This window comes from Peromyscus californicus, unplaced genomic scaffold, assembly GCF_007827085.1.
Source record: "Peromyscus californicus insignis strain IS unplaced genomic scaffold, ASM782708v3 Scaffold_8__1_contigs__length_139910024, whole genome shotgun sequence".
Classification (NCBI taxonomy): Eukaryota; Metazoa; Chordata; class Mammalia; order Rodentia; family Cricetidae; genus Peromyscus; species Peromyscus californicus.
Genome location: NW_026294606.1, coordinates 82,648,603 through 82,665,210, shown reverse-complemented (window position 1 = coordinate 82,665,210; position 16,608 = coordinate 82,648,603). Strand labels below are relative to the sequence as shown.

Sequence of the window (16,608 nt, the reverse complement as noted above, 5' to 3'; positions counted from 1 at the left end):
GAGTGCCCATTGCCTAGTTCAGTCCTTCCTCATCACCTACTGTTTACCTGTTCCTGTTGTCCTTTCTGTGTGTTATAATGTACCCACATGTACGTGTGTTTACACACACACACATACACACACACACACACACACACACACACACACACACACACACACACGTTATAGACTAGGGTCTGCATATGAGGGAGACAATGCATTTTTTAAAATTTCACATATTCTAAGTCTGTCCATTTTCCTGAAAGTTTTGTTGTTTCTTTTTTTCTTCAGAGCTGAATAGTATTCCAGCTTACGTATGTACTGGATTTTCATTATCCATGTACCTGCTGTTGGACAGCTGGGTTGGTTTCATTTCCTTACTATAGTAAAGCAGCAATAAATATGAGGACACAAATATCCCTATAACAGGGTGCGGAGATCTCTGGGTATGTGCCCAGGAGGGGAAGAGCCAGGACACATGAGTTCTATTTTATTTCTAGGGGGAATCTCCACACTGAGTTCCACAATGGTTATGTTCATTTGCACTCCACGAACAGTGAATAACGGCTCCTCTTTCTGGACATCCTCTCCAACATTTATTGTCAGGTTTCTTGATGACATCCATTCTGACCTGGCTGAGGTGGTATCTTAGGGTACTTTTAATTTGCATTTCCCTGGTGGCTAGGATTGTTGAGGACTTTCTAACAAAGTTTCTCTCTCTCTCTCTCTCTCTCTCTCTCTCTCTCTCTCTCTCTCTCTCTCTCTCTCTCTCTTAACCATCTATTCAATTCATTAGCCCGTTTGTTGACTGGAAAGCTTTATTTACTTGGTGTTACTTTCTGCAATTCTTGGTAAATTCTAGCTGTTAGCCCTTTGTCTGGGGTGTAGCTGGTAAAGATTTTCTCCCATCCTGTGGGCTGTCTGTGTTTTCCACTGGTAGTTTCTTTTGCTGTGCAGAAACTTTTTAGTTTCATGTGGCCCTGTCTGTTGACACACAGGGACAGTTCATGTGCTCTTGAACTTCCAATAACTGTAATGTAGACTGTGCGGTGTTTGTTGGAGGGACAGACCCATAGAGCAGTTATTGTATTAGGATCTACAATCTGAAGTGCGATTCTTCTTGTATTAGTAACTTGTTTTGTTGCTGCTGTAAAATTCCTGAGAAAAGCACACTAAGGAGGAAGCCTTCGCGTTGGCTCCCAGCTTGAGGTTACTGTGGTCATCATGGTGGGGAAGGCATGCAGGAAGAGTCTGAGGCAGCTCCTCAGATGCACCTGTAGTCAGAAAGTGACTATGAATGCTGGGGCTCAGCTCGCCTTTTCCTCCACCATCACGTTTAGAACGTCTCTTCCCGCCTCCTTTAACCCAATCCAGAAACTTCACAACAGGTTACATACACCCAGAGATCTGACTGGTGATTCTCAGTCCTGTCAAGTTGAAGTTGACAGTCAAGGTTACCACCATCTAATTGTTCTTTGGGTTTTTTTTGCCATTGTTTATTCTAGCCTTTGTCTTTCCTCATGCATATTACACATGGTGTTTTTATGCATGCAATATTAAAGATCAAAGTCTGGGCTCACAGATGCTCAACACAGACTTCCACTGAGCTACACCCCCAGCCCAAAGTAGATGGTAAAATAATCTCATCAGTAGCTATAGACATTTTGCTGGGTTTTTATAGGACTTGCAGTGAGCCTGGGTATCACTGTAGGGAGAATTGACCACTTGGAGAAACACTTTTATTAAGCTTAGGGGAGGTCCTGCTATAGTATTATTTTCTGAGGATTTTTGTCATAATGGGGGTAAACTTGTCAAATTCTTTTGTATCATTTGATAGAATCATGTGACTTTTTAAAAAAAAAATCTAGTCTAGGCCACATTCTTGTGATGAGCCCACTTGGTCATAGTGTATGATTGTTGAATTCTGTTCACTAATATTCTGTTGAGGATTTCTGCCTCCAGCTTTATCTTCTTATTTCTTTTCTTCTCTCTCTCTCTCTCTCTCTCTCTCTCTCTCTCTCTCTCTCTCTCTCTCTCGTGTGTGTGTGTGTGTGTGTGTGTGTGTGTGTGTGTGTGTGTGTGTGTGTGTTGTGCACATACACAGATGGCATTGTCTCCATTTGATTTGGGTACCTTTTCTGGGTTCTTTTCAATATATATGCAGGTGGCATTTATGCAAACAGACATCTAGTTCAAATATGAAGAAAGGTAAATACAATGAAGCGTTAAAATGAGTCTTCAAATGCTACTCCACAGAAATAAGTCTTCACTGCTTTTTACATTTTTATTTTGACATGGCTGTACTTCCGTCTAGCGCACAGTATGACACTCTCACACATGGCGTGATGATCAAATCAGGGAGGTGACTGTACCATGTTCTCAAACACTGCATTCAAATCCTGTCTGCTGTTTCCAGGTGCACATTACTGCTAGCTGAGGTCACTGCCCAGTGCCATAAAAATGAGATTCCGACCTTCCTTCCTGGTTGTGACTTTGACCTCTCTGCAACCTCTCCCCATCCCCCACGCAGCCCTGCTCCAGCCTCTGGCAGCTACCCTTTGACTCACTGCTGGGAGATGTCTGTCTGTGCATCTGGCTTCTGTCCCTGGGCATGATGCCCTCTGACCTCATTCACACTGCCCTAACAGATAGAATCCCATTCTTTACATGGCTGAATAGTATTCATTTGTATATATACCCCACATTTTCTTTATAAATCTATCCATTTTTGAGCACTTAGGTTGATTCCCCATTAAAACTATTGTGAAAAGTGCTACTGTAAACACATGGATTTTTATGGTGCATAGCTCTTTAGCAAATCACTTTTTGTCTTAAAAACACCCAGAGTCGGTGCTGACAGATGGCTCAGTGACTGTGAGAACACTGCTCTTTCAGAGGTCCTGAGTTCAATTTCCAGCACCCACGTTGGTTGTCGAAGATTGTACCTGTAGCTCCAGCTCCGGAAATACAATACCTCTGGTTCCTCTGGGCACCCATACATATATGTAAATACCAACATGGAACTGGAGTATAAAGATGATAATAAGACATCAAACTTACGTTTAAGCAGTGATGACCTGCTGGGTATGTGCATGGTGATTCTGAATGTTTCAGAGAGCCTCTGCAGTATTTTCCTTCAAGTTTCATAGACATATATCCCCAGGATAAGGGTACTTTCCCCTACCTCCTTGCCAGAGTCCATTGCTTTTAGATAAGCAATTAAATTCATCAATGTGTAATGAAAATACTTCCCCATCAAAAATTATCAAAATTTAACTGAGAATTGTTGTTTTTTAATTAGGGCAAAAATTAATATCAATATAATTTGAAGGGGGTCTTCGTATGAAGTAATTTAATAAGATCTTTAAATCAGTAAAAATGATTGTTTAAGATCTGTTTCTAGTTTTAATGCAGGCAGTTTTTAATTTCAGAATTTGATTGTGTGGGTGTCTTTTCTGTCTTTGATCCATTCTGGAATTCCATTCTGTCTGAAAAACTTGAAATCAAAACCAGTGTTTCTGATGGGAGGTTTTCCTGCCGTTGATGCAATGGGGAGCACACTCATGCTGAAGTCCCCCAGATCCTCAGGTCTGCGTAGCTATTCTTTGAGTGGTGTGTGTTCATTAGACCTGCACATACATGCAGCTAAGTGACAGGTAGTAGACGGATAGTGTATGTGTAACTTTCTAAAATTGCTTTTTGTCTTTAAAAATCAGAAGTAATGCCCAAGTAGAGTGTGAGTGTGTTAAGTATTTACAAAGTAGTTTGACACCAAGTTAAATGAATAAAACAAAAGTTGGAGATTGCCTTGTAGCTCCTGTGACCTTGCCAGCCATGGGCTTTTGACCAGGTTTATAATATCAGGTAATACATTCTACCCATGGCGCTGGACTCAAATTCAACCTAAAGAGCAGTTGGCTATATGTGTGACCATGTGCACATGCACATTTATGGGTGTGCATGGAGATGCTGGAGTCACCATTAGCTGTCATCTTCTGTCACTCCCTACCTGGTCTTTCACTGAAACTGCAGCTCACCGATTTGCTACTCAGCGACCCCAGGGGTTACCCTGTCTCTCCTCAGGGGTTACTGGTACCTGCCATCCTGCTTGTTGTGCATACTGGGGCTCAAACTCAGTCCTCAGCAGCAGGCACCTTACTGTCCGAGCTGTTTCTGAGACCCCTTGTTTTTATTTATTTATTTTTTTGATGTCAGCTAATCAGTGTGAGTTCACTGTATCACTGAGTCATACTGCCAAGAACAAAATGGTTATGTTTAGTGTTGCATGAGAATCTAAAATGTGCGTAAATGATCACTCATAACACACCTGCTCTATAACTGCATGAAACAAAGTACATCCCTCAACACAGCTTGATGAAGAATCCCATATTCGCTTCGTAGAAAAGGAATAATTTCTCCTGCTTCAGCATTGTTCCAATTTTACAGGATTCAAGCCAAAACTCGAGAATTTAGGGAGCGGCAGGCTCGAGAGCGCGACTATGCCGAAATCCAAGATTTCCATCGAACATTTGGCTGTGATGATGAGTTGCTGTATGGGGGCATGTCATCCTATGAAGGCTGCTTGGCTCTCAATGCCAGACCCCAGAGCCCAAGGGAAGGGCACCTGATGGACACTTTGTATGCACAAGTGAAGAAACCACGGAGCTCCAAACCTGGGGACAGGTAGGTGCTGGTAGTCATAGCTTTGCGTCTATGCCGGGCACAAGATTGCTTGTCGGCATTGTGAAATGCTGGTTATTACCTGCCTGTAAAATGCTGTTGTGTCTGAAGGTATTGAGTTGGCACAAATCAATGGCTAATGGAAAGAACAGCAAGACGTTTTGATTGCTTTCCTTACAGTTGCAGCCTGGCTCACCCTGGTCTTCATACCGCTTGGGACTTGACCTGCCCCTGGCTTACAGCTTAGATCAAAGTCAAACTCAACCTTAAGCAATGCATTCTCGTCTTGCTAGAGGGGCTTCTGGATAGGATAACTAAGTGCAGGGGCATTCATTTGGACTATGACTTAGAAGGGTCACTTTGGGGGTGGCATAATTTTATACTATGAAAGAATTAGTAAATAAGGACTATAATACATCTGCTCTACAAGAGGCTTGTTAGGCACCATAGGCTTGGGGTCTGATATGTTTATCAGTACAGCAGACAGAATGAAGTGCCAATTGTGTTTTAATGGTTATCTAGTTATTTAACTGAGTCTGTGAGCCTATATTACTGACATACACTTATTAAGGCTCTATGTACTGCTGCTATACTTACTTCAAATGGCGATATACATATTTCAGATTTTAGCTGAAACAATCTTGAATGGAGCTTTCCCACCCCTCCCTTTATAGACTCAAACACCATATGGAGTTTCGCTTTGAAGAGAATAATTCTCATTTCCTTTCATATCAAACATGTGCACACTATTGTCATAAACAATACGCCAATCGTGTTATAAACGTCGCTTATCGCTCTCTATGGCAGCTGGGCTTTGTAAATTATAAATGGTTTTACTTAAAAACAGTGTTTCTGAAGCATTTATGTGCATTAGGCTTGCCTGAAAGGCTTCTTGAAACACTGGCTGACTGTTTAGATGCAGGAGGTTGAGGGTGGAGTTCAAGAACTTGAATTTTTTAGGATCCCCTAATTGATGCTGGCCCTGCAGGCCTTAGTTCCGAGTCCTCTGCAGGACACAGTCAGTGGACTCTGGTGATGATTCCTCACTTCAGTTTTGCAACAGCTCCTGTTTTAATCACTGACTTCTAGCTATTAGTAGCAGAAGCTTGCAAATGCAGATAGCAACTTCCGGCAATTACAGAAAGAAACATTTTTAAAAATAGCAGATAGGAACAAAAGCAATCACAATGGCTCCCGGGTGAGCGCATCCCAAGGCAATTGTTCTGGCCCTGCACCTCCACTGTAGTTTAGATTTTTCCTGATTATCCCAGAAAACCTATTTACCATTGAATATGAGGAGGGAATACTCTGACATGAACACTTAGGGTCGCTCCAGCCTGTTCCCCGTGTCCCCCAGAAGGCTCGTGTGTGTATTAACGTGTGTGTATGTCAGAACTCAAGAATGAAGTTCTCATCAGTGGCAGTGACATTTTCTTTAAAAGCTTTTTGCCTCATTTCTGCCGTGATTGTGGAAGCTGCTTGCAGAAGGTTAAGTAGCATCTGAAGGTACTTTCTTGAGAGAAAGGGCCACCAAAACACCAGCACTGTTGCCTAGTGACTCCTGGGGGGACTGGGAAAAGATGGCCTACGAATTATTAATGGCAGACAAAAGAGCTTACCATTTCCATATCTCCCACACTAACTCCCAAATCTGAAAACTGGAGGAAGGGCTGCGGCAGGGATAGTTGGAGAGGACCCTCCTGGTCTCACTAACCACAAACAGCTGCCTTACACCCCGCTGCTCCCCAAGAGTAGCCATCTCACCCGAAGGTTTCTGCAAGTGTTCAAAAGGGTGGAGCATCTTCAGAGTGCTGCCTACTCCAGCTTGCAGCATCTGGGAGACCTGGGGTCTCCATGCCCTGCTCTGCTAACCCAGATCTGAAACAGACCCAGCTCATGCCCACCCACAGTCTGCTTCATAGGGAGGGGTCACACTGAGCAGAGTCTCAGAGCCACACCTTTGATAATGCTTTCTTCCAAGGCCTCTCAGCTCTACCTACAGGGCTGTGATTTATTTTTGCAGGGAAAACAAAAGATTGCAGACACTTGCCAAACTTTTTAATGTTAGTTTTGCAGAGAATAAGATATCCATCAATGACGAGTGGTGTTGCTACTTTAGAAGTGGCCTTTGTGCCTGTCAAGCCCTTCCTCTTGCCTGTCGTTGAATATGGACTTGGCTTGGGATCATGGCCTCACTCTGTTGTCTTTGTGGTTGAAGAGAAAGCTATAGAAAATCTGTTCACACTTGGGTAGTGTAGAAGTCCTTTTCTAGGGAAAGGCGATCTCCTGCTACTGCCACACTGCTGTAAATTGTTGTGATTATAATTGTTACTTAGATACATATAAAGATAAAATGGGACTGGGCTCCTGTGTAAAACTATTAGACATTTAATAAAACTTTAATCTTTACAAAGTTAGATATAAACCAAATGACAAATCCATTGCATTTCAGCGAATTGTGTTATTTGGCCTATAATATTTTTCATCATTTTATTTTATTGTAACCAAAACCAATAGGTACACTGGGTATGATGGTCCACACCTGCCATTCCCATGCCCAGGTGGGCATGAGTTGGTTTTGATATTTTTATGAGGCATGTGCCCATTCATTTCATCCATCCCTTTCTCCTGATTTCTCCTTCAGTGCTTTTGCAAATTTGTGGCCCATGATCTTTGACTGTATATAGTATTGATATATCATTTATGGCATCACCCAGTTTTTGCTATCATTAAGTTGAGATAGTGAAAGTGGCATTGCTTGGTGTCTTTCTGTTTGTAAAGCTAGATTCAGGCAATAACTTTAATGTGCCTGCAAGGTGATCTAAAATATGCTTATATGAACTTAAAAAAGTAATCATTCCAATGGAAATACAGAACTTAAAACTACTTAGAAGTTTCCTCTAATGGATAATGTACAGATGCTTGTCGACTGACTAAATGTCACCAAAATTTGCAATGGGTATTTGTTAAACTTTGCTATTCAGATCTCTGTATTTTGTGGGAATTGTAGGCATCACTGATAATCTGAAGTGTACTTCTCAGATTTTTTTTTTTTTTTTTTTTTTGCTCAGTAAAATAAGCAGTCCGCAGAACGCTTTGCTCAATCATTTTGATGGATCTCACAGCCAGAAGTGTAGAAGCAAGGTGGGAAATACATTAAAAGATATGAACCTGATGTCACAATGGGCACACTTTTCCAGCTCCACATATTGTATGTGTGGTGGCTTTCTCAAATGCCTAGAGTTATGTTTAGAAATAGATTCATGCCTGTTGAAGTGGTCCACAGATGAGTTTGTACCTGTGTACAAGCTTTAGTCACCTTCCCTTTATTACTGTTTAGTTTCATGCATGTTTATTCTGTCAGTATTCTCATGCATGCCTAACTGTATCAGCACATGTACTAGTACCTGAGTTCTTGCTATAGTCATGGTGCCACCTTCTATTCTTTATTCCTGTCCTTGGTAACATTTTGATTTTTCACATTAGATATATGCTAAGTAGGCAGACCGTAATCTGTGTTCTGTATGAAAAATTAGGCTTATATTCACTATAATGTTAGTATGCTTCTTATTTATTCTCTGTATAACTAAGGACTTCGAAGATTTAGGCATGGCCAGTGATTCATAGTCCTGTATTTCCCTGTCTAAGGTAGCTTCTTCTTTGGCTGGTGTGTTCTGGTTGGCCAAGAACCCTGTGTCTGATACAGCATGTGTGACATATTCCCATTCTTTTCTGCACCCTGGAAGACACTACCAGCTGCCTGCCTAACCAATATCTATTCTCTCCTCTTCATTATGGAATGAATCCTTGTTTTACTCTGATAGGCAAGTGCCTACGTAAGCATTTCAGTTCTTAAACTCCTAGTGAGTTATGTGACAGAGTTCTAACTAGTAAATGTTGGAAGCAGCTGGGCAGATGGAACTTCCTGCAGAGCTGTGTTTTTCCTGATTTTGTGTGTGTGTGTGTGTGTGTGTGTGTGTGTGTGTTTGTGTGTGTGTTTCTTGTGATGGAGGATCTCCCTTGCACATCTTAAGCCCTTGATCCCATCCCTAGCACGTCAGAATCATAAAGCTGTTTGGGATTGCACTTTGGTGTTTTCGTGTTTTCTGCTAGGATCTTGGATAGGTGCTCTAGGGTAGGCCTTACCTAAAAAGCTAAAAGGGAAAGCCACATGGAAGCCTTTGAACAGTGGCAATCCCTTCCTGACATGCCCAGCCTGGCTACTTGTTGCCTTGGAAAAATCTGTCTGTTGCTAAAGTTGTTGGGTAGAGATTTCTGTTTCAAGAGACCAGACTCTAGGTTGGGTGTAAGGAATTGTGTACAGAGCTCAAAGAGAAGCCCTGTTCTCCTCTTTCCTCATTTCCTCTCCTCTTCCTTCCCTCCCCACTTACCTGTGCTCCTCACCCCTGCTCCTCCTTCTCCTTTTAAAAGACAGAATCTTACCTATCCTAGGCTGACCTCAACCACACCTCACAGCCAAGGATGACCTTGAGCTTCTCACCCTCCTGCCTGTACCTCCCCAGTGCTGAGGCTACCTGATTCATGCTGCATTTTATCAGTTGAATATTGGCCAGCAGAATCTTCTTTAGCTGTTTAAGACACTTTTAAACCCTAATAACTTCCACCTCATTGGACAATTCTCCTACAAGATCAGAGGCAGTTGAGATCATGAACTTGAACTATGACACCAGCTCATCAGAGTTTGGCTCTGTGCTCTTCCGCTATCAGCTGAGCACTCAGCTTCATTCCCTTCACCTGTGAAATGGGCTGTCAGTGGCATTTGCTCATGAGGCTTGGCAAAAACCAGCTCTGTCAATTGCCAAGTGCTTAGCTCTGTACCCAGTGCATCATAAACACTATTTCAGAATTTCTATTACAGTTGTTGTTGACAAAATGGGCTTTTATTCTAAAGAGAGCACAGTGTCCCCACGTGGATACAGAAAACAGTGAATGAAACAGAACCAAGGGTGCGCAGGTCATAAAGTGTTTCCTTCAACAGTAGAAGCTTAAAGGTTGGGTGCCCCTGGCTCATCTATGAGTTGGACAAGGGTGACAAGTTTCAGTCAGGGTCTTTTAGAGTTGGAAGATCTTCGTTTTGTACTTTCCCATGCAATCCATTGGAAGTCTTCATTGTTCTCTTTTCATGGAATTCCTACTGATCCCTAACTCCTGAGCTTCTACAGAGAGTAGAATGCCTGTAGAATTGTCAACAGTAGATGCTCAAGCTTCACCTGTACCCTTGGCGTTTCTGTCCACATCAGGCAGGCTCCTGGTTGTTGCTAAAGTTTTCCTGCCTGGCCCACAGTCAGGACAAATCTCTCACCCGCCAGTCCCACAGCCATTCAGACCCGACCAAGTAAACACAGAGACTTATATTGGTTACAACTGTATGGCCGTGGCAGGCTTCTTGCTAACTGTTCTTACAGCTTAAATTAATCCATTTCTATTAATCTATACCTTGCCACGTGGCTTGTGGCTTACCGGTACTTTACATCTTCCTTGTCCTGATGACGGCTGGTAGTGTCTCTCCCACCCAGCTTCCTGTTCTCTCAATTCTCCTCTCTGTTAGTCCCGCCTATACTTCCTGCCTGGCCACTGCCAATCAGCGATTTATTCATTGACCAATCAGCAACACATTTGACATACAGACCATCCCACAGCACCTGGTGGGTCTAGCAGCAGGACCCATGATTGGAACTGTCAGAGACTTGATTGTAGTCTGGGGCTTAAACAATTTCCTTCAGCCCCCTTAGTTTAGAGTTCCCAGTACATGGTGCCGTGGAGAAATGGGGAGAACTTTTAACAGGTGGGAGCCAATAAGGCCCTCAAGTGGCTGGGAATGTATCCATGAGGGAACTTGGGACCTTGGTCTCTTGCTCTCTTTGCTTCCTGTCCTCCGGGTATGAATTGCTGTTTACCATACACTCCGACGATCATGTACTCTCCTTTCCAACCACAAAAACAGATGGGCAACTGACTATGGGCTGAAGCCTACATAATGGAGGCCAGAAAAAGCCCTCTCTCCTTTTTTGAAATAGGGCAAGGTGAGAAGTTGAGACAAGATCTCATGTATTCCAGGCTGGCCTTAAACTAAGTAGGCAGCCAACAGTGACTTTGAAATTATCACCTGCCTCTACCTTCCAAATGTTGGCCATGTGCCACCATGCCCAGTTCATGCAAGCGCTGGGACTAGAGCCCAGGGTTTTAGCCATGCTTGTCAGGCACCTTACCGAATGAGCTACATCTCCAGCCCCTGAGCAAACCTCTTTACAAACGGATTATCAGAGGAATTCATTGCACTCATGCCAAGCTGCCACATAGGCTATGTTCTAGAACAGTGGTTTTCAAATTGTAGAGTATGCAGAGAACCCAGAGTACCCCACCTATCTCCCCACAGCACAGTGTAAGAGGTTTCTTTTTCAATGTGGGGTCCGTTCCCAGAGCTGCCTGGGTAGGAGGGCTGGGAACCCTCAGCAAATGAACCCCACTGCAGGAATCTCTCCCAGGTATCCTGATCTCCTAGGAATTCTGATCCTATAGGTCTGGCTGAGCACTGCCCACTCATTGCTTTAATCCATTCCCCAGTTGACTTGTGTGCAGCTGACTCATCCATATTGGGAACACGATGCACTTGGGCTATGGAAAAGAAAAACATGGGTGCTACCATGAGCTAGCCCCTAACATCTGCTAATAGCAAAGCTGTGAAGCAATTATAATCATTACTGGACACAGCTCATTTCATTCACAGTTCACCTTGATTAAATCATCTTATTAAGTGGCTATCTTGCGTTTGTTATGATTACTGTATTTTATTCATTGTTTCTTAACAACACAGGGTTTCTTTTCATACAGGTTACACAGTTCAATGTAGGAAGTTTAGAGTGCTTCGAATCCTAACAAAGGTATGCTGAAGTCACGGTCAGTCTTTTTTTTTTTTTTTAACTTGAGGACACCGTGCAATCTGTATTTGTATTCAGATCCTGGACTCGGAGGCAGCTCATGGACATTTGCTTTCTGTCATCATGCAATCATTTGCCACCAAGAATGCATTGTCCTCAAATAGAATTGAAATAAAGCAGGAACTGTGCTGTTCCAAATCTAAATGCAGGAAAATAGTAGGCTAGACTTGCTGAGCTTGGCTAGGACGCCTTAATGGAAGCATAAATACCATAATCATATGCTTTTTGCATGCATTTTACCATGAAGGGAAAATGCCAGTTTTAAAAGAAAAGACCTTTATGAACTTGTTCCCCCCTCCCCACTAAGACTGGAATCCTGTTGAGTCAAAAAGAAGTCTGGCAGACACAGTACAAAACTAATTTTCTGAGATGCAGGCAGTTATTAAACGTGTGCCCTTTGGAAAACGTCGGGTCATATAACAAAATCGCGTTTGCTATTCAAAAAGTCAAATACTACTTCCACTCACTTCTTATTATTTATGTCTGCTTTTCTTGAAACGTGAGAAGGTAGTTCTAGAAAGGGGTAAAAACTGTCAGTGAGTCTGTCGGGACCACCGTGGTCCTGTGCCCCATGGGACGTGGGCCAGGTGTCGGTACCCTCTGCCATATGTCCATTGCTGCTCCTTTTGCTCTAGCCTCTGCAAGTGTCTCAACTCCATCACTCCTATCAACCTCCTCCTCAGCTCGGGAGCAAGAAGCTGGCCATACCGGCATCTGACTTCCTGTTCCTTCCGTGCTGCAGTTCACCGGCCCCCGCCCCCACTTCTCAGTGGAGTGGGCCCCACTCTGAGAAACAGGCTGCTTGTCGCCACTGTCTTCTTCTAGAGACAGGACCCTTCGGCTGTAGCACATGACAGGTCCCTACCAGTTTGTCAAGCTAAGGAATTCCGAGTCTCTTTCTCTTCTACAGCCCGGCTCCCATGGCCTATAGGAGTCTCCCAGCATCCCCCTCGTCTCCAGTCTTATTCTTGACAAGTCCCCACTTCAACCACTACTTGGGGTTTTGAACTTAAAATAGGACTCTGCCTCACCTTTGCTTGAAATTATTCTATAGCTCGTGTCTAAGATGTAATCTGTTGCCTCAACACGGGACATCTGGTCCCCCAGCTTCTCAGTTCAGGCTCTCTCCTACATATTCTGCAGTGCCCTGTTGGTTCACATCTCTTTGCTAACTCCTGTTCAGTGTGAAAGTGTAAACCTAACTGTACCAGGTACACAGGTGAGCCATTTGGCTTTTGGTGTTACAAGTTCTGCCCGTGTTATATGTTGGTGAGAAAGAGTGTCCTAGTTAGGGTTTCTATTGGAGCGATAAAACACCATGACTGACAGAAACGTGGGGAGGAAAGGGTTTATTTGGCTTACACTTCCAGGTAACTGAGGCAAGTCAGACTAGGAACCCGGGGGCAGGAGCTGATGCAGAGGTCATGGAGGGGTGCTGCCTACAGGCTTGCACCCCATGGCTTGCTCAGCCTCTTTCTTATAGCACCCAGGACCACCAGCCCAGGGGTGGCCCTGCCCACATTGAGCTGGACCCTCCCACGTCAATCATCAGTCAACATAATGCACCACGAGCTTATCCACTGGCCAGTCTGGTGGGGAAATTTTCTGAACTGTGGCTCCCTCTTCTAAAAGGACTCTAGCTTGTGTCAAGTCGACCTAAAACTAGCCAGAACACAAAGTGAACAGCGCCCATTCTCCAAGCTGTCTAATACAGTTAGAGATTCTGCAATTAAAATAAAGGCTGAGGTGACACAAAGAACCCAGCAAATGAAATTGTGGAAGTAATGAAGCCATAAATAAGGTCATGGCTAATCTTAAAGACGTTCTCTTTAATTCTTTTTGTTGATTAACGTTGCTGGAAACCACAATTTGTTGAGGGGGGTTGTTTATTTATATATTTATTTCTGCCTCAGGGAACACTTACGTATTCTACAGAAATGCGGGGCTAAATGAAAACTATTTTAGACTTTGGTAATCATCAGTAAATTGCCCCCAGCAGAGTGTACTCATTCAGTCTTAATGTCTTTCTTGTCACAGGGCCCTGAACTGTGGGTCTTTGATGATGAGCCGACTTTGCCACTGTGGCCAAAATCTCCTTCATCTGTGTGGCACAGTGTGTTATTTTAGTGTCTAGCACATTTTAGTACCCTACTTTTCATGTACTTTGGTACAATAAGCCATCTCGCTCTTTTAGTCTACCTACCCTCTTTCCCCACTCCTTCCACAGTCCAAACTGGTAGCTTTAAGTGCCAATCTTATTGGTATTTAGTGATCTTAGGCTGGTGTTATTTCCTTTTTTGCTCCTGCATAAGGATGGAATATCAGTCTACTATTAATATAAATTCATGAGGATTTATGTGGAGCCCTGTGGTGAGATGCATTTTCAGCTTCTTGGGAGACTTTATCGAGCCCTGAATCCATAATCCATTTTTAAATTAACTACCCAGATGTTCCAGGGCCCTTCCACGGGTCCCTAAGTCCTCCCATGGATGTCTGATTACCCTGTGTTTCCTTCTTCCTTCCCTCCTTTTCCATGTTTGCTCCATTGGCTGATTCTGTCTATCTGAAATAATAGCACTAATTGGTTTTAAAAGAGGTTTTTCTTGTATAATCAAGGAATAGCTGAATTATCCATAGATCCTTTCACCCAGCTGTGTATATGAAGATGTGGAAAGGAATGGACTTTCTAGAGGGCTACACAACAGATGAATAGAAATATTTGAAGATACATGTGAAACTACATTAAACAGACTCAAATGTTAAAAAGAATGAATGCATGTTGGTGTACAGAAATGTTCCTTTACTTTTTTGAGACAGGGTTTCATGTAGACCCAGCTGACCTTAAACTAGCTATATAGCCAAGGATGACCTTGAACTCCTGAACCTCCTGCCCCCACCTTCCACATGATAGGAATTCATTAACTACCTTGGCTAGTTTATGAGGTGGGGCAATCAAAGCCAGGCTCTTTTACATGCTATGTACATAGTATAAGCACTGAACCAACTGAGTTACATGTCCAACCCCAGAAATACATGTTTATACAATTAATATTGTTAAACAGAACTTTGATTATCTTTTGTGTGTGTGTGTGTGTGTGTGTGTGTGTGTGTGTGTGTGTGTGTGTGTGTGTGTGTGTGGTTTTTCAAGACAAGGTTTCTCTGTGTAGCTTTGGTGCCTGTCCTGGATCTTGCTCTGTAGACCAGGCTGGCCTCGAACTCAGAGATCCACCAGGCTCTGCCTCCCGAATGCTGGGATTAAAGGCATGTACCACCACCTCCTGGCCTTCATTACCATTTTAATCACATAGCCTTTAAATGGACTGTATTACTGAGTTATTGGGGATACAGAGGTGTTCCCTTACTGTGATGGTTATTGGCTGTCAACTCAACAGGACTAGTCTTTGGGCATGTCTGTGAGGAATTATCTTTATGAGATTAATTGGGGAGGGAAGACCCACTGTGAATGTGGTTGACACCATACCATGGGCTGAGGTGCCAGACTGCACTAAAGGAAATCAGCCGAGCACCAGCATTGTCCTTGCCGTCCTGACTGTGGGTCCAATGTGACCTGATGTCTGAGGCTCCTGCTGCCATTGGTTCCACACACGGTAGACTCTTAAACCCTCCTTCTTTAAGCTGCTCTTGTCTTTTTTTCCCCACTCACAGCAAAGGGAAAAGTAACTGATACCCAAATAAAATCCCTGAAGATCATAGAGTTGTCTCCAGAGAAATTGATTCCTTTAGGAGGGAAGGATGGCTATAGTGGGTATTATCCCACATTATCTCACAGCAGATGGCTCTGTGCGTTTAACTGCACATCAACACGTAGGTATATATTAGGCAAAGGGGCTAGGGCTTGCTTGAACACAAGTTCTCACTTCTCCATCACTTTTACTGGCATTCCTGATGACCTCACCAGAGACATCTGCTGGTCCTGTCCAGCTGGGAGGCAGGTAACCTCACTGGGAAGTGAATACTCACTGAGTTTAGAGAAAAACCAAAAGGAAAAAGACAACCAAGTGCAACTCAAACTGTAAAACAGTCCAAATGGTACAAAAGTAGTCAGTTCCTGACACAGTTGAGTTTATCTGGGTGAGTGTAAATCCAGGCTCAAGTTCTTGATTGCAGAAGTTGGGGGGTGGGAACTGGAAACCTAAGTTTAAAAAATGCCTTTTTAACAGAAATGAAAGCCGAGGACAGACTTGTTTCTAATGGTCCTTCTGTTTCCTTCTTTCCTTTATCCTACACATTTAAGCTGTGATTCTTAAAAGGCTTCAACTCTTGAACAAGTCCTCGTTCTAGGACTTAGCTGACAATTCCTGGAAGTCCAGGCTACTCATTAATGTTGTTCAGTCCTGGCTGGATACCAATAATTGTGGATGGTGATGTGGACAGAAATGAGTATGAACTGAAAATAACTAAATAATTCATATATCCTGTAGATAATAGAGATTTTTTTTTTTTTGAGGATGCGTTTGAAATTGCATGAAATGGACTTGAGTGTTAGAATGAATAGCTTTGTATCCTGGCTCAGAAATGCACATTTTATAAGAGTATCTTTCAACTGAACCTTCAGTATTTGTTTTTTGTAACAGGCTTTCTTTTGGGCCACCAACCAGCTCCCAAATAATGACATGGAGACTTAGTAGTACTTATGAATGCTTAGCCTTAGTTTAGGCTTGTTTCTGGCTAGCTTTTTTTTAAAACTTGTATTAACCTGTTTCTCTTCATCTATGTTTTGCCTTGGGGCTTTTTACCTTTCTTCAATTCAGTATGTCCTACTCCATGTCTTGCTGTCTGGTGGCTGCCTGGCTGGCTGGCCCTGGGCATTTCCCTCTCTTTCTCCCTGGTTCACTCTCATTCCTCTGGAGCCTAGATTCCTCCTCTTAGTCTCTCTGCCCACCAGCTCCACCTGTCCCTCTACTGCCTAGCTACTGACCATTCAGCTTTTTATTAGACCAATCAGGTGCCTCAGGCAGGCAAAGCAACA

The 16,608-nt window shown here is 43.2% G+C and overlaps 1 protein-coding gene across 18 annotated transcripts in view; it reads left to right on the top strand.

The window, feature by feature from the left end:
* The window catches only part of Pard3 (par-3 family cell polarity regulator), a 559,894-nt gene that overhangs the window by 417,274 nt on the left and 126,012 nt on the right, over window positions 1-16,608 (top strand). For 17 of the 18 annotated variants that reach the window (XM_052726921.1, XM_052726930.1, XM_052726931.1 and 14 more), the window contains one exon: window positions 4,426-4,662. The exons of the other annotated variant lie outside the window; for it this stretch is intronic. In XM_052726921.1, the coding sequence (XP_052582881.1) occupies window positions 4,426-4,662 (237 nt within the window). The remainder of the gene's footprint in view (window positions 1-4,425; window positions 4,663-16,608) is intronic. 18 annotated transcript variants of the gene reach the window in all.